The 22,168-nt window shown below is 39.0% G+C and overlaps 1 protein-coding gene across 4 annotated transcripts in view; it reads right to left on the minus strand.

Moving 5' to 3' along the window:
• Window positions 1-22,168, minus strand: part of Pikfyve (phosphoinositide kinase, FYVE-type zinc finger containing) — a 94,345-nt gene that overhangs the window by 18,294 nt on the left and 53,883 nt on the right. For all 4 annotated transcript variants that reach the window (XR_005092661.1, XM_028886712.2, XM_028886711.2 and 1 more), the window contains 14 exons: window positions 19,434-19,574; window positions 18,553-18,679; window positions 17,163-18,319; window positions 14,417-14,517; window positions 12,916-12,987; window positions 11,976-12,147; window positions 9,025-9,203; window positions 7,435-7,548; window positions 6,948-7,056; window positions 6,689-6,843; window positions 6,136-6,226; window positions 2,932-2,992; window positions 1,955-2,092; window positions 755-875 (listed from right to left, as the gene is read on the minus strand). Coding sequence is in view for 3 of the 4 variants with exons in the window: in XM_028886712.2 (XP_028742545.1) it covers window positions 755-875; window positions 1,955-2,092; window positions 2,932-2,992; window positions 6,136-6,226; window positions 6,689-6,843; window positions 6,948-7,056; window positions 7,435-7,548; window positions 9,025-9,203; window positions 11,976-12,147; window positions 12,916-12,987; window positions 14,417-14,517; window positions 17,163-18,319; window positions 18,553-18,679; window positions 19,434-19,574 (2,738 nt within the window). In the remaining variant the exon portion in view is untranslated. The remainder of the gene's footprint in view (window positions 1-754; window positions 876-1,954; window positions 2,093-2,931; window positions 2,993-6,135; window positions 6,227-6,688; window positions 6,844-6,947; window positions 7,057-7,434; window positions 7,549-9,024; window positions 9,204-11,975; window positions 12,148-12,915; window positions 12,988-14,416; window positions 14,518-17,162; window positions 18,320-18,552; window positions 18,680-19,433; window positions 19,575-22,168) is intronic.

Raw genomic sequence — 22,168 nt, forward strand, 5'->3', positions numbered from 1 at the left:
TTCAGCTACTACTGAATAAAAGCCAAGTAAATGCTCCTATTTTGAATGAACTTGTACCAGCATATCAAAGTGGCATTTGATGGCCATACAGATCAACCAGTAGAAAAACAAGCTTTTACAGCCATCATGCATTCCTTTCCAGTCTGAGTAAGTACAACATTGAAAAGAAAGAAAGAAAACATACATGCTCATTTTGCTTCTTATCAGTATCCTGTTAAAAAGCCAGATATGACCACACATGCTTGTGACCTCTACTGCTAAGGGAGACAGAGACAAGAGGATCACTAGAGGTGGCTGGCCATCAGCTAGCGCTGGCTTCAATGAAAGATCCTGTATACACACACAGGTATTTACTTGCATATACATGCGCACACACACACACACACACACACACACACACACACACACACACCTCACATACTGCACACATACACACATAAGCGAAAATTTAAAATAAATTCTTAAAAAGATCAATAAAGATCAATAGATGTAACAGTATATCTTTACATAAATGTATATATGCTGTGTGTCCATTTTTATAACTAGTGCCTTTACACACTAAGCAACATTAGTTAACATTTCTTCTTCCACTGTCTACTGTATAATGATAAAACATTATGAAAATTACATGCCAAAAGCCATCTCTTTTACTAGGATGATGTGAAATTTAGAATTAAGAAACACATTTGCAGATAAACTGACCTAAATACATAGGGAATAAGTAGAGAGAGCCAGTTGGTTTTGAAATACTTACAAAGGAAATGGAATGGGATTATAGCTGTTTCCTGGAAGCAAATTAGCAAAGATGGCTTTCATGGTTGACTTTTCCTTCACCTGGCTGTCTGTGGATCCCAGCAAATGCCCATCAAATACATCTAGGATGAAAAATATTCTACTTATACATTAACATTCTGGACGAATAAAAAGTAGAAGTGTCTGTTTTATTTCTTTTTCTCTTGAGAATATAGACAGACATACTGAGCATCACAGATATAAACTATGGTTTTCATTTTCTGGCTTAAGAAAGTGGCTCTTAGAAAATGAAATGGCAACAGTGAAATGTACTCAGCATGACTCCAAGGGACATGTTTGGTTCCTTACATTTGAAACTGAGATCATCCTGTCTGTATCAGGGGTCTCTTACTGCCACAGGACCCATAAGGGAACTACTTACTGTCTGACCATGCCTGAGCTGTCACAGTGCTGTTACTCCAACTCGGGAATACCCACTCTGGCTACGACACCTGAGCTTAGCAGCAATGGTAAAGGTGAGCCAAAGTTTAAAATTAAGCAAATACTGCTTAACAAAAAACAAGAAAAGAGAGATGCAAGGCATGGGTTTTGTTATAATGTAAATATCTGCTGAAAAAAAATGGCAAAAATATCCTTCACCTTTCAAAGCAGTATTTATACACCTCAAGGAAGAGGCCCCCCAAAGGCAGGTAACCATGAGTAGTACTGTTTTCCTAGGACATTTACAAACACCAGGTGACACAAAGGGATGCGTGTCAAGAAGTGCAGCTAATGGAAGGAAGGGCATGATGACAGGCTGTATTTAAAAAGATACTTTAAGATAATGTGTTATTTTTATGTGCATGAGTGTTTTGCCTGCATGTGTATATGTGCACCATATGTTTGACGGGTGTCCAAGGAGGTGTCAGAAGAGGGTGTCAAATTCCCTGAAACTGAAATTACAAACAGTTGTGAGCTGCCATGTGGGTGCTGGGAACTGAACCCGGGTCCTCTGGAAGAGCAGCAGGTACTCTTAATCACTGAGCCATCTCTCCAGCTCCTTAAAAAAGAACTTTAAACATACACAAAATAAAAAATTCTAAAGGATAGGAAAGCTTTATATCAAAGAATTAGCCTTTTCTCTTTCAGAAACACATAAAAGCAGGAAAGCATCTCAGTCTTAGATTCAATGAAGTAGGGTAAAAAGTGGCCCGAACCTTACCTTCAGAGCCACTGGCTGTATCGAGGTCAGAGGGCCCTCCCATTGACTGCTCGGCCAGGGCCTCAGGAGGAGTGGGCAACTGGAGATGGGTAGAGCTTGTGGAGCTCTGGCTGGACAGGGTTGTCAAGAAGCGATCCTCTAAAGAAACACAGAATCTTCAATGAGTTATTTAAAATAAGAAGTCCATTTCACCTAATACTCAACTTAATAATACTTTTTAAATGCCAAATCATATTTCTACTTCTTAAAACATGGAATTTCACCTTTTCAAAAATTATCTGGGTCATGTAATTCATGTCATAAAAATTGACATAAAAATCCAGAAAGACATGATTTGACCACAATCAAATCTTGGTGACAAAACTATATCAATGAATTCTGACCTCTATCTGATACAATATCCTTTCCTTTATGCTACATTATCTACTTACATATTACTTGCTTAACAGAGAATGGAATTAAAACGCTGTGGGGAAAATTACATGCTTATTCTGAGAGAGAGAAAAAAACACTGTTATAATTATTATAGAAAAAGGTAAAAAACAGTAAGTTCTATTCAACAGACAGCCTATGTAAATTTCCCTACAGTGCAAGATGACACTACGTCACTGAAGAAAGAAAAATTTAGAAAACAACTTAAGGACATAATATATAGGTTAATCATGCTAAGAGAATCCTTGTACTAGAATAAGGAGGCTGAGCAACATAAGCATAAGAGAAATCAATGTCAGATTTCATTCTTTTTCTTCTACTGGCAGCCCTCACTACATTGCATACATTTCTACAACCTAATTTATGTATATAACACACTGTATGACACTCAGACCACTAAGAATTATAAATGTTCTATAAGAAGGAGGAAAATGACTATGGACACGTGTATTCGAAAATAATGCTCACATCAGCAGTTAAAAGCAACTTACAGAGTAAAATCTCTTTAAATGCAAGAGCAAGAGGTCACCACACTGAAGACCAACCTTTTTCTCCATTGTGAAGTCCTGGAGAAATATTCCTTGGAGATGTGTCCATTGCACTTATCTAAAGAGAAAAAAATACGCTACTCTTAAGGGTGCATTAAAAAAATTAATTACACTTTAAAAGAAGTCGAGTCCAGTGAATATTGAAAATTTTGAACTCATGATATGTTTCCACTAAAATATTACCTCTTGAGAATTTAAAGTAGCTCTTGCTATTTTAATTAATTAAGCCTGAATATATTCCTAAATGTGCATTTATTGGTTCACTTAGAAATAACACTGTGACAGCAGGGTGGCAGCGGCACACACCTTTAATCCCAGCACTCAGGAGGCAGAGGCAGGCGGATCTCTTTGAGTTCGAGGCCAGCCTGGACTACAGAGTGAGTTCCAGGACAGGCTCCAAATACTACACAGAGAAACCCCGTCTGGGAAAAGAAAAAGAAAAAGAAAAAGAAAAAGAAAAGAGAGAGAGAGAGAGAGAGAGAAAGAACACTATTATATATAAACATAAATATAAAAACTCATTGAAGAATAAAGCTATTTTCCAAAATTTAAAAAAAAAAAAAAACACTAATGAAGAGTATCACTGCTTTACATTTTCAGAAATATCTTAGATGTATGACTAACAAGAAGACAGCTAGATTCTGTATTTGCTATACTGAGATGTATTGATACAACGCCAGTCCCGGCTTTACACAGATTGTGGTTTATAAAGGGAAAACATGCAGGCATGGACCCATTACTTTGAGAATATTGCTCTAAATAGTAGCTCACACCTTGGCATGGACACATCTAGGAATGCTTAGGTTTCTCTAGTAAGCCTACTCATTTCTTACTATCCATCCACTGAATCTTCTTATGTCCTATTACCCATGGACAACATTTAGTAGGACTACAAGCCCCACAGGGAATTTAGCTAAAAGTCATTTCATATATCAGTTATGACTACCATATCAGAGAGATCTTTCTGTGTAATTTACATAAAATAACCCACCACTACTAACTACTCCATCACCAAACTCTATTTTCCTTAGGGTTTTCTACAACTAAATCCTCCTGGGTTCATGTGTTTTCTATCAGTCTCCTTTTAATCAGGCAAATGTTTCATAAGATAGTAACTATGGCCTTTGTTCACACATGAATGTCATACAACCTAGAAAAACATCTAAACAAAAATAAGTACTCAAAACTATTTATCAAAAGGCAGTACAACAGTATTTCAAATCAATTTCCAACTTTCCAAAAGCTGATCACCTCCTGAGTGGTAGTGAATTTCTTTCTTTTTAAGAATTTTGTTGTTGTTGTTTGTTTGTTTTATTTTGTTTTTCAAGAAAGGCTTTCTCTGTATAACAGTTCCGGCTGTCCTGGAACTCGCTTTGTAGACCAGGCTGGCCTCGAACTCACTGAGATTCGCCTGTCTCTGACTCCCAAATGCTGGGATTAAAGGCGTGCACTGCCACCGCCCGGCTCCTTAAGATTTTTATGTGCATAGGTGTTTTTGCCTTCATATATGTTGGTGTGAGGATGTCAGATCCTCTTGAACCAGAGTTACAGACAGCTGTGAGCTGCCATGTGGGTGCTGGGAATTGAACTTGGGTCCTCTGGGAGAGCAGTTAGTGCTCTTAACCACTGAGCCATTATTCTTATCTAAATATTAAGAGGAAATACAATTCCTAAACAACTGTTTAACAGGCAAAAAGAAATAGCCGTTCTATTTTCTAAAATGACTTAAATCACGTGGATCCATCATTCCATGAAAACACTCCTCTACAACAGTCTGCATGATATGAAAAGGGACCCCCACCCCCACCCCTAAGACCCTGTGATGTCAGGAAACAAGGCCATTACACTAGCATCACTTCGTGCGATATCTGAGCAACATGACAGGCAGAATTCTAAAGGGCCCAGAAATGTTCAGCCCTGGTACATACACCCTTATCCCAATTACTCCAACACACAAAAAATCTGAGCACTGCTGTGAAGGGATTTTGCAAATGTAACAGTGCCAAGTCGGGTGATCACAAATGAAGAGAAACCCAGATTTAAGTCCAGTAAGTACATAAATCTTAAAGCTGTAAGTCAGAGATAAAGGAAGTGATCTGAAGCACAAGTGGAACTGGACCAGTGTTGAAGACTCTGAAGATGGAGCAGACCACAGGGCAGAGAATGCAAGCATCAATAGCCACCAACAGAAGGTCAGTCAGTCACTCTAGGAACTGGGTCCTGTCAACAACCTGAAGGAGCTTGGAAGAAGATGCTGGTCCTCAAAAACAAGAGAAACTCTGGCCAGGCCCTTGATTTTAGCTCTGTGGGGTTCTGAATAAAGAACCCAATCATACATGCCACTATAAAATAGTAAGTCCACATTTTTGAACACTAAGTCTGTGGTCCTTGGTTTTCAGCAAAAAAAAGCAATCAGTTGGGAACAGAGTCATCCAGGGCAGACACCTTAAGAGGAGCTTCTCAACCGGGCGGTGGTGGCGCACGCCTTTAATCCCAGCACTCAGCAGGCAGAGCCAGGCGGATCTCTGTGAGTTCGAGGCCAGCCTGGGCTACCAAGTGAGCTCCAGGAAAGGCGCAAAGCTACACAGAGAAACCCTGTCTCGAAAAACCAAAAAAAAAAGGGGGAGCTTCTCCTTCAAGCACAGAGATCAAACACCCAAAACTACACAGTAAGAAAAATGGGGCTTGAGAGAAGGCTCAGCAGTTAAGGGCAACTGCTGCTCTTCCACAAGACTGAAGTCTGCTTAGCAGCACCCACATGGCAGCTCACAACCATCTATAACTCCAATTCCAGGGGATCCGATGCTCTCTTCTTGCTCTGTGGGCTCTAGGCACACATGAGGTGCATACACATACATGCAGGCAAAATACTCAGGCACATAAAGTAAAAGTAAACAATTTTTTTTTTTTTTTTTTTTTTTAAGGAAGGAAAAGGAAAAATGAGAACTCTGTTATACACTCTGAGAACCTACAGGTTTCCTCTGTAATATTCTCAATGGTATATCGGGGCAGTAGCCTTTTGACAAATACTTCAAACAAATTAATCCTAACACATGATTTTAATTGAGGTTAGAATATAAAAGTAATCCAGATCCTTTCCCCTGAAAACATTATGCATTAAACTCCCTCTCCTCGTGTTAGAAATGGAGCTAACCATAGCTTTATCAGTGAGACAGTAAAGACAGTGCTACACTTGCTTACCTTGCTTTCCTCTCCTTGTCTCAGTCTCCCAGGACTAGGAGGAACCGAAGGCCTCTTTCTACCTTTTTCCTGCTGGAAAAGGTCCTGCAACCTAAGGTCATAGGCAAAAAGGACATGGTTTTGTTTCCAGTACCTTAAATTATACTTACACACTTTTTCTTGTAATAGACTGTAAAGCTGTATGTAGCCATTACTGAATTCTTATGATAGCCAATCATGTTTCATGGCACAATGATCCAATTCAATCTCACTCAGCAGCACACACATTTGTAACAGCAAATGGGGCTGTTTCCTCTTTAGTTTTTTGTTTGTTTATTTTTATCTTAACAAACTATGTAAAGTCTACAATATGTTTTAAAGGATGAAGAGAACAAAAGCCAAAAAAGTCTTTATAACTAAGAAAATAAACATCTATAATTAATAAAGATCTTTAGATTTAAACTACTGTGACTGGGAACTTGGCAGAGTGGTAAGGCCAGAGCCAGGAAACGACGTCTGAGAACCCCACAGACACACTTGGCAGCAGTGCCAAGGAGACCCGCCACAGACACACCTGCTGTTCCACGCTTGCAGCACCTCACAGAGACTTTGCTTCTTGGCAATGAGCGACTCAAAGATGGACTGGAGTTGCTGAGGGGTATCCACAGAGGAGGACAGGAGTCTGGCTTGCATCTTCTCAGTCCAGTTCTTGAACTCACCCTCCTCCATCTGGAAGGCAGCAGGTCCAAGTTCAGTAAGCTGAGACACCACAGAGACAAAGGGATTTCTAGGGAGTCAGCAACTTCTGAGTTTCTATAACAGAAACAAATTACCTCTTTTTGTGCAAAGATATCTTCCATTTTTTCTTCTCTTGTTTTGCTAAATGTATCCGTTTTCAAGGATGCAAGTCTTTCATCAACAGCTAGGTATACCTGTGAAACTCTAAAAATGGGGAGAGTATCACATGTTAGAGGCCCTGAAATCAAACCACCTCACAGAAATGAGTGGAAAGGGTATTTTATATAAAACTATAGCTAAAACGAGATATCTTATCAAAAATCACATGGAAATTTGCAAAGTAAAACAAGGCCTCAAAGAGTTTACTTCAAAATTTTAAGTTGTTAGTTATGTTTTGGAGATATTTTCCTGTATTATTTGAACTTTTCCTTCTCACACTGAGCACACACTATATATAATTAGAAAAGCAAAGTTACTCATATTTCAAAGGAGAGTTAAATGAGTAAACCTGATAACTAAATCAGCAATGGGTTACAAACATGACAGTAAGCAAACATGGATGACCAAAGACACTGAACCTACTTCTGAAAAAAGTCCTTGAGGTCCTGGAGAAGGGACACTTTCAATGGGGCTTGACGCTTGATGAATATTTTTGGTAGTGGAACACATACCTCAAGAAGCCGAATAGGAGAGTAGCTGAGGGAAAAAAACAGGAACAGGAGAAAATGAAAAATATTTTAGTAATTTATACAGAGCATATACATAAATATTCACATCATCAATTAAATTCTAATGAGCATAAGAGAAAAATAAAGTTTTCTATAAAACCAAGTTTCATAAAGACAAAAAAAAAAATAATAGTAACTTTCAACCACCAGAAATCTCTTCCCCAATATTGAGAGGATTTTGTTCTATCCTTGCACTATAACGTCATTATTTATCCCCTCTGCTAGGCCATCTGCTCTAAAACCAGCAATGACTTTAACGGGAACTTTCTCTGTAGATCTGAAGAGACTTACTCAAGGTTTATCACCTTCCAGCTCTTAGGGTTCCTCATGAGTCTTCACTTCCTTTCTACCCAAGGCAGTGACTAGTAAATGCTACATCCAACTTATACCCTGTGTTTATGATTCAAAGCCCTTGCTTTAAAAAGGAAATAAATTCTAATTAATAAATATTTCATGAATATATTGTGTCCGAGATGCTGTTATAAGTACCAAGAAAATAGCACCAAAATTCTTGCCCTCTTAACTCTAGAATAATGAGATGTCGGTAACAAACAAAATGTAAATATGTAAGATATTTTTCTCAGAGCACTACAGAAAAAAATAATCTACTAAGAATGAAGGTCAAATGGGACTAGAGAGCTACGGGAAGTAAGGAAACACAGGGGAGTGTCTGAGGAACACAAGCTGAGAGAAGGAAGGGTAAGGACAAGGCTCCCAGGCAGGCTTCTACGTGACAGAGCAGAGGACAGCCCTGAGCCAGTGAGACCTCAGCAGAGCAACTGGGAGCAGCAGGAGCGGAGAACACTTGCTCTGGGCAACCAAAGGATCCTGCCTTCTACTCGGCAAAGCACGCCATGTGCAATGTTAGAGCAGAGCTGTGACCAGCTGATTTTCCTTTAATAGGATCACTTTTGACTGCTGCCCTGAGCTGGGAGCAGGCTACAGGAACAAGACTGAGGGAATCTGCCCAGCACCACTGCAATAACTTCTGCTAAAACAAAAGAGGCTTAGCCACAGTGGCAGTGCTGAGGGTGGCAAAGTGTTTAAAGTCTTAGAAAGTTCTGACAGCAGAGCCTGAAGGCATTCTCACATTTGATACCGCAATGGTTTACTCCTTGAACTTTAGCTTTGCTGGAATTTTAGTTTGGTCAGAAGTATCTTAGGATCTTCATGGTAAATAATATCCTGGTAAAAATTCTCAGACTTTCAGATGCCAAAACAATAGTCAAGAGTGAATCAGGAAACAGAATATCAAGCAGTGTTTAAACTGTGATTCCCACCATTTGTCAGCTCTATGGGTAAAATATACAAGATTATTATCCTTGCTCTTAGAGTACAGCCCTTTCCATTTGCAGGGTTAGAGACAAGGCCAAATTCAATCCAATAGTGGAACTGTTCCATCTATAAGGAATGTGATAATGTAAAGATCCCTCTGCCTTCTCACCTGAAAGATGCCACCATCTGGTTATAAGAGAAATACTGGTGATAATCATGGTGGATAGAGTGACCACACGGCTCAGCATTGGCTCTGCGTGTGTACTGGTGCCCATAAAACCGAAGTTCAAGGTACTTTGCAAATGACATAGACCAGGATTCATTTGAAAGAGCAACAACTGGTGTTACCTGTTCAGAAAAAAAAAATATTATTATTATATAATTAATAATAATAAATTACATAATGAAAATCTCTTTTTTTTTTTTGTTTAAAGATTTATTTATTATGTATACAGCATGTATGACTGCAGGCCAGAAGAGGGCACCAGATCCTATTACAGATGGTTGTGAGCCACCATGTGGTTGCTGGGAATTGAACTCAGGACCTCTGGAAGAGCAGTCAGTGCTCTTAACCTCTGAGCCATCTCTCCAGCCCCGAAAATCTCATTTTTGAAAGATGTATTTTCTATTTTCCAAGACAAACAACATATTCTAAATGAGTGAGGGAGGGGTGAGGGGGGGGAACGACACGACAAAATATTCAAAATAAATTTGAGCTGGGATGATGAGGGAGGATAGCTCTAATAATCCATCAATGGCCATGGGGTATGGCCACACACTTAACTAGCCCCACTGACAGACATTTGAGATAGATAGGTCTTCCTTATTTGCATGATGCTCTGCTGAACATCCTTATAAACACACTCAGAAATAGACATAATTATTCCTTTAGAATAAATCAGTAAAGGTGGGCAATAACGGATCAAAGGGCAATGGTCTTTTTGCCAAACTTCCTTCCAAATCAGGTACATTCATTTACACACTTTGAACAACAGTACTGAGAATACCAATTACCTCACTTTCCTACCAATCCTACAAATTATTCATCTTTGAAATGTCATTTCTTTTTGTTTAAGAAGGCATTTTACTTATTTCATTTATATTTGGCTTCATTTATGCTTCAACTAAGTTAATGAATAAAATTTATTTGCATATTTACTCGCTATTTGTATTAAATTGCTTTGTCATGCTCTTTGCCCATTTTTTCTATTACTGTGGCTTACAAAATGTAACATTAAATTTTTCCTATACTAGAAGCTTTTCTTCTGTGTGTATATTAATAAAAACTTTTCCTTTCTAGCATAACCCCATAAAACTAAAAAAAAAACCACAACAACAAAAACTTAGATGCATTTTACAAGGGTTGCCTAAAACCACCAGAAAATACAGATAGTTATATTACAATTCATAACAGTAGCAAACTGTTATGAAGTAGCAGCAAAAGTAATTTTATGGATGGAAGTCACCACAACATGAGGAACTGTATTAGAGAGTTGCAGCATTAGGAAGGTTAAGAACCACGAATCTACCAGCATTTTAGACCAGGACCTAAAGGTCTATGGATCTGAGATTGAGGCTGGGACCTAGCTTAATGGTAAAGCACTTGCCTAGCATGTATAGCCTGATCTCCACTAATAGATGCAAGAAAGTATGGAAGACTTGATCATTACTAGGAATCACTGCAGGCCAGTAGGCTCCCAGCTCATAAAGTAAACTAATGTCACCATTCTCAAGTGCTACACTAACAGACACACTACTATTTTACCTACAGTTCTCATAAATGTTTTCTAAGCACACTCCAAAATACATCAAGCTAATAATGAAGGCAATTTGGATATATATTTGCTACAATTTCAATGAATAGTATATATTTAAAATGTTATAGGGCCTGAAGAGATGGCTCAGCAGTTAAGAGGACTGGCTGCTCTTCCAGGGAATCCAGGTTTGATCCCACACAGTGTCTCACAACCATTGTAACTACAGTTTTCGATCTTCTTGAGAACTATGCACATATATGATAGACAAACATGCATGCAGGCAAACACGGATGCATATAAAACAAAAGTAAATTAAAACAACAACCAACATACACACACAATTACAACTGGGGCTGGAGAGAACACTTGCAGCTCTTGGAGAGGACCCAGGTTCAACTCCCACATTAGCACATTAGGTGGCTAACAACCATCTATAAGTCCACTTCTAGGGGATCTGAAGCTCTCATTTAGCCTAGTCCGGTACTTGCACACACAGTGCACATACATCAAGTTGTGCACACACATACACACATAAAATTAAAAATAAATCTTAAACCTAAACCTATGCCGCTTCTCCAAAATGGATTGAACCCATTTAATAAAAAACAAGCCAAAAAAAAAAAAAATTACAATACTGACATCAAATAATTCCCCCAGAGTTTGAAAAGACGGTTCAAAGAAATTAAATACACTTCCAAGTCATTTTCTAAGATTATACATAAAGCCAGTATAGGCCATTGTCAACAAAGCCTCATCTAAATTTTTTTAGAAGAGTTGTTAATATAGGCTCAGATTTGCTAGGGAAATAGCCTAATACACTGTAGTTACTGCTTTGCAAGTCTGTCTCCTTCTCTACAAGTCATACCTTATTCTCTTGCTATTCCTAAGGTGCAGCAGTATCTAGAACACAGATGGAATTAAGTATATGCAGAATTAACAAACAACTGAAAATTATTAAAATATAATTACTGGAAAGGCATACATATATCATTATTTAATTATATATATTCTTTTTCTGTTTGTTTTTGTTTGGGAGGTGTTTGTTTGTTTGTTTTTCCGAGACAGGGTTCTCTGTATAGCCCTGGCTATCCTGAAACTAGCTCTGTGTACCAGGCTGGCCTTGAACTCAAAGATCCACCTGCCTCTGTCTCCAAAGTGCTGGGATTAAAGGTGTGTGCCACTACCACCTGGCTAATGACATACATACTTTAAGTGAAGTTTTATAAACTATTAGGTTAAACATACAGCACAAGAAGGGATATAAATCAGATTGTAATGACAAATAACAAAGTTCAAAATACTATTAATTATATATCCCCCAAAGCACTATACAAATGGAAGTGTCACATGAAATATTCCATACTTGTTTGCAGATTCTGCACCAGGAATATGTGAGAATTGTATGTTGATATCCAGGCACTGGAGAATCCAGCTCCTTCAGGATTATCTGCACACAGCCTTGGCCATGAACAAAGCGTCGAATGTGATGCACCATGGGGGTATCACAGAACATGCTAGGACACTGGTAAGACGACCTGCGATAAATGAGAGAATCCTTCACATACTAAGCAGGAAACAGAGAGCCACACATAGCAAGCACTGAATAATCAGAGCCTTGACCAAGGAAGTGACACACTACCTCTAAGTAATGATCAACAGTGGACAATCTGAACAGGACACATGGAGCTCTGACCTGCAGCTGAACATTATGTCTTAGACTGAAGCATAGTACAGTTTCTATTTGTCGAACACCTTCTACTGTCCAATTTCTAACAACAGTCAAATCCAGACATTTCTAAGGACTATACTCCCTATGGGTGAGGCTGGTAACATTAAATTACTTGAGCAGTGCTGTGTACCTTAACTGGCAACAAAACTCAAACTGATGTTGAGCTGGTCCCAAGCCTTCCCTGCTTTTCACTAGACTCACTGTAGAAGTACACATACCAAAAAAGTCTTGGCGTGGCACAGTAGCTGGACAGGCAAAGATACAAAAACTACCTGAGACAAGAGCTCCCAGCTGAGTCACTGTAAGATATGCTCTGGCATGTGGTGTAAAAGTGAGAACCATCAACAACACTTGATTTCAACTCACACGTTTTAGTTTTAAATTATGGGCTTAAAAAATGAGTAATAATTAATCCCAACACTTGGGAGACAGAGGCAGGCAGATCTCAAGGTTTCAGGCCAGCCTAGTCTACATAGTGAGTTCCAGGACAACCAGGACTATAGAGACCTTGTCTCAATTAAACAAACAAGCAAATCAAAGCATAATAAATCATAAGGAATAAATAAGCTTTTACCTGAAACAGTATCTTTCTAAAAATATTCCCAGTGTGAGATCATTCTTTCCATAAAATTCCATTGTTACAATCCTAAAAGAAGAGATCATTTCTTAGAAGAAATATGTCAACATTACCACCAAGACCATATTCTAATTATTAACTATGCTCATAATGAAGTAACAAGGCAAATCACACATGTTGTTGCTATAGAACAGGTTTTACTTTTCATCCTGTCAAACAAGTATAGACAAGCCACACTATAGCATCTTTTCCACTCCCAATCCATTAGTATCTTAAGCAGTCATTTCATGAGAATGCATAAACTGTAAAAATCAACTGAATAAAACTGATTTGCATTAGGAAGGCAAAATCACCTTTCAGTCATAATCCCCGTCAACATGAGGGGGATGGCAGTGTCCATCTGCCCTCTAGTTCCTATCTTCACTGGATATGGAGAAGAACAGCTCTCATTCTTGACAAGAAGCCAACTCCTAACTCACAACTGCCCAAAATTAGACTTTGCATGTATGCTTGTTGAAACCAGTATCCCATTCCAGAATTACCTAAGGAGTCCATTAAATTCTAAGAAAAAAGTCCTATGGGCTTTCAAAAAGTCAGGCTTAAAGCTGTCCTGGAACTATACAAGTTTCTAGAAAAATCTTTCCATTGGAAGTAAGTTTTATCATGAAAGCAGAGCTATCAAAAGCAAAAAAGCTGTGGATGTGCACATACAGAGGAGTGGAGGACAGGCCTCTGGGATGCCTGTGACCATGTCTGCTGCTTTGGGAAGACCCTCCACTGTGTGGCACCATTCCCTGCCCGCATTGCAGAGAAAGGCAGGGAAGCAGAGCACTGACACTTGTCAGCCTTCTCTGCTCTCTTCTCCTGACTTAATTCGATCAGTTACTTCAAGCTGCAGCTGCTATGTCCTTCTCTGCCATGCAGGTCAGTAGCCTTACACTGTGCGCCAAGTAAACCCTTTCTCCTTTAAGTTGCTTTTAACAGAGAATTTTTTAACACAGAAACAACAACAAAAAACAAGTACGTAAAGTTTTTGTGACTATCTGGAAACATTACAACATTATAAAATGTATTTGTCTCTATAAATTTACTTCCAAAAAGAGTGTACTAAAGAGACAAAAGGCTGGTATGCAGTATAGCTCAGTAACAAAACCACAAACAGTAAGATAAAAGGCTGACTGTTTCTATGAAATTTATGCAAAAAGAAAACTCGCCTAAATTGCACATGGTATAATCAAAATGCAGCTTTTCATTTTTTATAAACCAGTTTTTGTGGGTCAACTTTTTAACTTTTGTAATGTAAAAATTCCTCTTTTTCTCTCTCAGACTTTTTTCACTCTGACTTAACATGAACAAAGAAATTTCAGTTACTTCTTAGGTTTAAACATTCTATTGATTCGTATGTGAGCGTCAATGCGCCATGTATCTAAAAGCAGGCGTTGTTTTTACGCTGTGGGAGCCGGGTTCCCGGTACAACAGTGAGGGAGCCGCGTCCTACCAGGGGCTGACACAGGCACTGGGGGCGTTGCTGGATTGGGCAGAGGAGCTGCTGAAGAGTACACAGAGCCTCTGGTGGTTCGCAGGGTTCAGACAGTCCACCTGCAGGACGAGGAACAGAGGAGGAGCACATGAGTCGGAACACAGCGCCTGCCCGTTCACTGACACAGAACACGTCCTACTGTTAGTAAAGCCTCCTGTCACCACTACTGGGTGACTGTGAGGATTTAAAACTACAACAGACTAAATATAACAACAGCTGGGTTTTGACCAAAGACAATTTCAAAACTCTATGGTAAACGTGAAAGCATAAAATAACTGGGCTGGGCTGGAACTGTAACATCAGTGAGGCCTCAATCAATCCCAACACTGTGTTTGAAAGAGGAAGAGGACTAAAAAGCTTGTTTCTTAACCTAAACGCTGCAGTTTTTTTGAAATTGTATTATATTTTAGAAGAACAAATTCACTAAAATATATTTCTATGGAACAATATGACCTGACAGATGGATATGGCATCAATCAAGGGTGCCTAGAACTCAAAATCCTAAGGTATGTGTTTACCTCTGCTTTTTCCTGTCTTTAAATACCGACCTGTTCTCTGTTAAAATTCAAGGAGTAGAGGCCCATAAGTATAGTTCCTCCTTCTTAGATGCCACCTACCAACAAACTAGGTAGTCTGTAAAACTAAACAGTCACTTAGACCATGGTGGCACATGGCAATCCCAGGACCTGGGAGGCAGAGTCAAGAGATCAGAAGTTTAACTAACGTCTTCCTCAACTGGATCTGGGGTTTGTTCACATTTACATACATGCAAATCAACATATACATACACACACATAAATACACACAGTGATTTGTTTTCATTAAAATGAGATATGTTATAAAAATATATTAATATAACTTGCTTTTCTTTGAGGACATGCTAACATATAACCATAGTGCTTTATTCTAATACAGCAAAAGTTTAAAGTTGCATTAAAAAAAATCATTTGTTCAAAACCCATCCTTTGATAAGGGTTGAATATGAATGATGCCCCTGGCCAAGTATCCTGTATTTAAGGTTTGTTCCTCAAGTGGAAAGCTATGTTGGACATGCTAGAAACTAGAAGGTAGGTCCTCCATGGAGGAAATAGGTCACTGGAGGTGTGTCCTTGAAGGCTGTGTATCATCCCAGGTCCTTCTATTTCTCTCTGCTTCCCGTCTGTTGTGAAGTGAATAACCTCTGCCATGTACTCTAGCGATATGAATAAAAGAGTCAAGAGTATGGACCAAAACCTATGAAATCACAAGCTAAAATAAACCCCCTCAAACTGTTTAGTGCCAGGTATTTGTCACATCTGCAAAACATAATGTAATCCTTTTAACTACAAAAAAAAATGGATATATTTACATATATTACAACAAGCAAGCAACCTCACACAGACGTACTTAATTCATTCTGCAGGAATAGAGAAGTTGGAATCCTGAGTCAAGGGTAACAAACTTGCATTTAAAGTAGGAGAGACCTCCTTATCACTTTCTATACATTTAGACAAAGCATTCAAAAGTTCTTGAATCTCATTAGCCATGGTTCTTTTTGTGGGTCTCAAAAACAATTGTTTAGCACCACCACTTAGCACTTCCTTGACTATCAGTGAAACTAGATATCTTTTTATTACAGAATTGCATTACATCTAATGATAGATTTCTTCACTAGTTTCACTGTTAGTAATGTATCTATCCACAAGTAAATCTTCTTTAAATAGCTTTAATTTCTAATTAAACAAAAAAAGAGCATAGTTAAATGACAATATAAAATTTTTACTGTTAAATACACAATACACACACACACTTTCTTAAAACAGGTCTATTTTCAATAATAAATTTCCATCTCTCACAATGACTATCAATCAAAACAACAGTGCTAGCTGTGGTGGTACAGAGCTATAATTATAGCACTACAGAGGTACAGGCGAGAGGGCTGTGAACTCAAAGTCAGCCAGGACCACATAACCAGACCTGTGAATATCAGCTTTAGCTGCCACCTTGACACAATTTACAATCAACTGGGAAGAAGAGTCTCAAGGAAGGATTATATACACTGGGTTGGAATGACGGCACATCTGAGTGATTGTCCTAAGTTAAAATGTGGGAAGACCCAGTCCACTGTGGGTGGCACCATTTCCTAGCAAAAGGTCCTAAACTGTTAAGAATGGAGTAACAGAACTGAGCACAACAAGCAAGCAGCATATATGCATTTCTTTCTCTTTGTTCTTGACTGTGGTTGTGCTATCAGAAGTTGCTTCAAGTCCCTGCTGCCTTGACTTCACCTTACTTATGGGCTGTAACCTGGAATTACAAGCTAAATAAACTCTTCCATAAGCTGCCTTTTTTTTTCGGGTATTTTATCACAGCAACAACAACAAAAAATGAAACTAAAGACCTATCTTAGAACGCTGAAAAGTCAAGAGCTGCATCACACATAAGCAATACAGATAGAATTGCCTACTTTCCCTTAACTCAGGCCCTTCCTACTTTACTACAAGTGCATACTGAAATCAAAAATCCCAGTCTTATTACCTTATGAATCCACTTTTGTACTTCGTACATAAATGTCATCAGACTCAAGAAGAAAAAAAAAACAAACGAGTAAATACTTAATAAACATATGCAATTTATTATACTGATTTTTCAAATCTTGCTTCAGTAATTTTTCAACACATAAAAAATTCTAAACTTACACAAACACTCCAGAGTGACATCTTACCTTCGTTGACCATAAGGCATCACTTGGAATCAACCCCCTCTCTTCATCACATTCCGTTTTGTTTCCCGATTTGCCACTTAAAGTACACGATGCATCTTTTGAATGGACAAAAGGGTCCAAATGTTTTGACTGAATTCTTCCTCCTCTAGCGCGATAATCAGCCAGCATTCTACCCAAGCTCTGGCTGTCACCCAGATGTTCAGCAATCCGGGTGCTCACTAGCTCATGTGAGGGTAAAACTTGAATAGACTTGGCCTGAACACTGCCATTCATGCCCTGAAGTCCAGAGAGATCTCTGAGCAGCTGTTTCTTCCTCCTCATCTCCATTTCCTTCACCTCTTTATTGAGGAGAGGAGACCAGTAAATCTGCTCTGGAAAATAATCCCGAGTTGAGCACCTCATCCCCTTTTCAGTTAAAAGGAAGGGTTCCCGGAACGTAATAACTGGAGAGATGCAGAGGATCACATCTTTTAATTCCTGTTTAAATGTGAGAGAGTAAGTCTTTCGTGTATCTTCTGAGGAGGTGACTTCCTCAGTAACGTACATTCCAGTGTCGTCCTGTAGAGGGTCTCTGAAGGCTCTCATCTGGCTCTTGGGATCCTGCTGCTCCTCTGTTTGCTGCAATGGCTCTGGCTCTTCATTTCCTACAGCATCCTGTTGATCCATATGAAGAGGCAACAACGATTCAGGTACCAACGCAAAGAGAGCACACGGAATACCTGCTGGGCACGTGGGTGTCGTATAATCTTGATGCTTCAAAGAGGCAACCGCCTGGGTAACACTTTTACTGTCCGGCTCACCCTTCTCAAGCACAGTCCTTGATTCCAACAAAGTGCTATCATCAGAAGACAGAGAGTCAGGAGGGCACTCTGGGTCCTGGGGCAGAGAGCTGCCACCGAACTGCTCCTGAGACCCTCCCTCATCCCCACGTCCCTCAGTCAGAGAATGGAATGAAGGGCTTTGCATTAATGTTGGAGGCATAGCAAATTCATCCATGAGAAAGGAGATCTCTAGTTGAGAATGATAAGCTACACAGATCATAAATATCAGGATCTCCTTAACTCGAGCCAGCTCATAATCGGAGCCTCCTCTGAGCTTGATTGTACACCCTAGGTGCTGTGGGCAGCCTTCAAAAAACATCAGTGTTTTGGTTTGTTCTACAAATAAACAAACAAAATTCAGAGACTTAGATGACAGTCTAGAGGACCAGACAGAATTTATTACCAACAAAAAAAGAAAATCCTTACAGGAATTAAGACCACATTGGACTACTCTCTCTTAACCAATGCTAACAGATAATAACACTTGCTGAGTGAACAACACTATATTTAGCTAGGAGTTGATTCATTTCTTGAAATCCCCAAGTGAATGTATGCTTAAGATGACTCACCATTAGGTAACTGAAATATCTGCATATAAAATTTGTGGCAAGTGCCCAGGTGTGGTTTAGTGAGCAGCTGGTCCATGGACACCACTAAATCACCTTGGGTCATTCGACTGATTCGTTCTAAAACTTGCTACAACACAGAAAAAAATTGTATTACAGAATTAGCTATGAGTAAAAACTCTTAATAGATTTAACCTTAAAAAGTACATGAAGTATTAAAACAAAAGAATGCTGACAATCAATTTCCTTAATTTTAACAATTACATGACAATTTTTTTATTCTACATTAGGCCAAATTTACTTGCTAAATAATCAAAAACAAACCATGCTCATGGTAATATCACCAAAAGACGAGCATGGCATGGTGGTACACTTGTATAACCCAGCACTTGGGAGGCAGAGGCAGGAGGACCAGTGCACATTTGAGGTCATTCTGATTTAATTACTGAGTTCCAGACCTGCTAGAGGTACAACCTGAGACCTTACCTTCTCTTTTATTCTTAATTTTATTATCTTTTTTTAAAAGAGCATTTGGACAGCCATATCTTAGTACAAGAGTCTATGGGCAAACAAGCAAATACAAAAATCAGCTTCCATAAAAGCAGCCTCCATTTTGCAGAGGGAAGTGAAGCACCAATAAGCACTTGCTGATGGGCTAACGTCCATTCCACCTTTGGTCTCATAAAGACCTAAGAGATCAGTTACAGGGTCACTTTCTTCCAGTGTGAGTCCACAATCTCAATAATGAAGGAGCTACCACACCTGATTCCCCCTTTCAATGTAAGCAGTACATCAAATAAAAGGATTGCTATATACCTACCATACATGCATATTAACTTAAAAGCCATGATTTTTTTGAGTGAATAAATATGGAAAGCACTCACTGACTTTACATTAATGACCAGAGTAATGCCATGTTCTAGTAACATGTCCTGAGCGATCCGAGACACTGTTTTCTCAACTAGAACCAATGTGGGTCGAACATCAACTATCCGTTGAACATAATTCTTCAAGAATTCTCTTTCCTAAGTAGATAAAACAGAAATACAAAACCTAGTACAATTCAAGATTTAGACATACTAAAATATCATGATAATCTGACTGTTGATATCAATTTCCAATCTATAATTTCTGATTCACAAATAAGTGTGTAACAAATTCAAATACAACAAAGAATTTTAGTCATAATTCTAAACTATTCATTATACTTAAAAGTTTTAGGACAAGCTTCATCCTCCAATAAATTTTATTTTGAAATAAATTTTGATAATCTATAATTTGCTGAAAATGTAGCTCTGTGGGAGAGTACATGCCTAACACACTCAGGGTCCTGGGGTCCAACCCTAGCAACATGTAAAGCACATGTGTATTGTGTGAATAATAAGCACTAAGAACCCAGTAAGATAAATCTCCAAAGATTTTAAACTAGACTTTTAAGCAGCAAAAAGCCTTTTCCTATACCTGTCATGATAAAAGCAATTTCTAACTTGATATGATTATGGACTTTCTTCTTCAGTCTGTAACAGGCAAACATCTCTTTTCTAGATGTCAGAACTAATAACCCTCAGACAAATGCTACCTCACCTATTTCCTAATATCATAGTCTATTTCAAACAAGTACAACTCAAGTTCTAAAACATAATGCTTAATATAATACCACCACAATAGCTGGGCGAGGTAGTGCACACCTTTAATCCCAGCACTGGGGAGGCAGAGGCATGTGGATCTCTGAGTCTGAGGCAGCAAGGACTGTTACACCGAGAAACCCTGTCTGAAAAACCAAAAAAGAAAAAGAAATTTCACCATAATAAAAGTGTCATTTCAAAACAAATAGTCGGAGGTAATATTACAAATCCTTAAGTGTTTCCTAAGGTTCTGGTCCCCACATAGGAGACAACTGAAAGTGAGCATGTTTCCACTTCTACTCCATGTGCCCAAAGCATTTCTTCAGCAATCTGTATAACCATTCCCAGCCACCTCAGCATATGAGATTTCTATCAAAATAAACTCCGCTGTTATGAGGGGCATTTCTTCTCTTTCTCTGTTTTACTTATAGAAAGTATACATTTTTGCTTAGCATGCTGGCATACACCTTAAGCCTAGAACTCCAGACTCTAGAGTCTGAGATGACCCTAGGATATGCAGAAAGACTATTTCAAAACAAACAAAGATACTACAATTGTACATTCTCAAATTCTTCCTTTATTAGTAAAATGTTTATTTTCTGAAATACATTAATTCCCAATCTGCTTACTAAAATTTTTGGGTTTGGTTTTTGGTTTTTGGTTTTTGTTTGTTTGTTTTTTCAAGACAAGGTTTGCGCCTTTCCTGGAACTCACTCGGTAGCCCAGGCTGGCCTCCAACTCAAAAAGATCCGCCTGCCTCTGCCTCCTGAGTACTGGGATTAAAGGTGTGCGCCACCACCACCCGGCTATGCTTATTAAAATTTAATTCAAGAACATTTGAAATAATTTTGTTTGTAAAACTCCAATAAAATCGATAGCATTAAGTGCCTATATAAAAAATTTGGAAAAATCTCATACTAGCAACTTAACAGCACACCTGAAAGCTCTAGAACAAAAAGAAGTAATCACCACACCCAAGAGGAATAGATGGCAAGAAATAATCAAACTGAGAGCTAAAATCAATAAAAGAGAAACAAAGAGTTGCTTCTTTGAGAAAAATCAGTAAGATAGTTATTCAAACTAACTAAAAGATGGAGAGAGAATATCCAAGTTAACAAAATCCAAACCACCCAGGCTGCTGCTAATTCAAAGGGTTGCTCTCCTCAAACTCACAACAGGGCCCCATTGCTAAGGATAACATCCACACACCTCATTGTTCATGAAGAGGTCGAGCTGGTACCTAGATGGAGCCTTCACCCCCTATATTCTAGTCTCTGGTGCGAGAAGGTACTCTGTAGGCTACTGAAAGAGAAACATGGAGACCAACCCAGCCACAAAACCTCTGACCTCTAATCTGTCCTACCTGCAAAATGTGCTAGGGCAATGGTGGCACCAAACTTGTGGGATTGGCAAGCAATGTCAATCCACAGATCCAGAGAGGTCAGTGTCAGGCATGGGTTCCCTCTCGTGGAATGGCCCTTAAGTTATCATCTACTTAATGGCCAATATCCACTTATAAGTTTAAAAGTGAATATATACCATATTTATCTTTTTGGGTCTGGGTTATCTCACAGGGGGACTGGGGAGGGTGGGGATGAGAGGAGAGAGTAAAGGGAGACAGCTAGGAGGCATGGGGGGGAGGGGGTCCTAATGATATTCTGCTATACTCATAGGTAAGTGCCATATCCAGTCATCATTAGAGAGGCTCCTCCAGCAGCCAATGGGAACAGATGCAGAGACCCACAGCTAGACATAATTTGGAGAGAGTCTAAATGGGAGATCTCCATCAAATCCCTCCCCTCAGAACTCAGGGAATCCCTCGGAAGAAGAAGCAGAAAGACTGTAAGAGCCAGAGGGGATGGAGGACACCAGGAGAACAAGGCCCTCTGAATCAACCAAGCAAGGCTCATATGATGAATTCACAGAGACTGAAGCAGCAAGCACAGGGCCTGCACAGGTCTGCACCAGGTCCTCTGAGTATCTATTACAGCTAT

Source organism: Peromyscus leucopus, chromosome 13 (genome assembly GCF_004664715.2).
Source record: "Peromyscus leucopus breed LL Stock chromosome 13, UCI_PerLeu_2.1, whole genome shotgun sequence".
Classification (NCBI taxonomy): Eukaryota; Metazoa; Chordata; class Mammalia; order Rodentia; family Cricetidae; genus Peromyscus; species Peromyscus leucopus.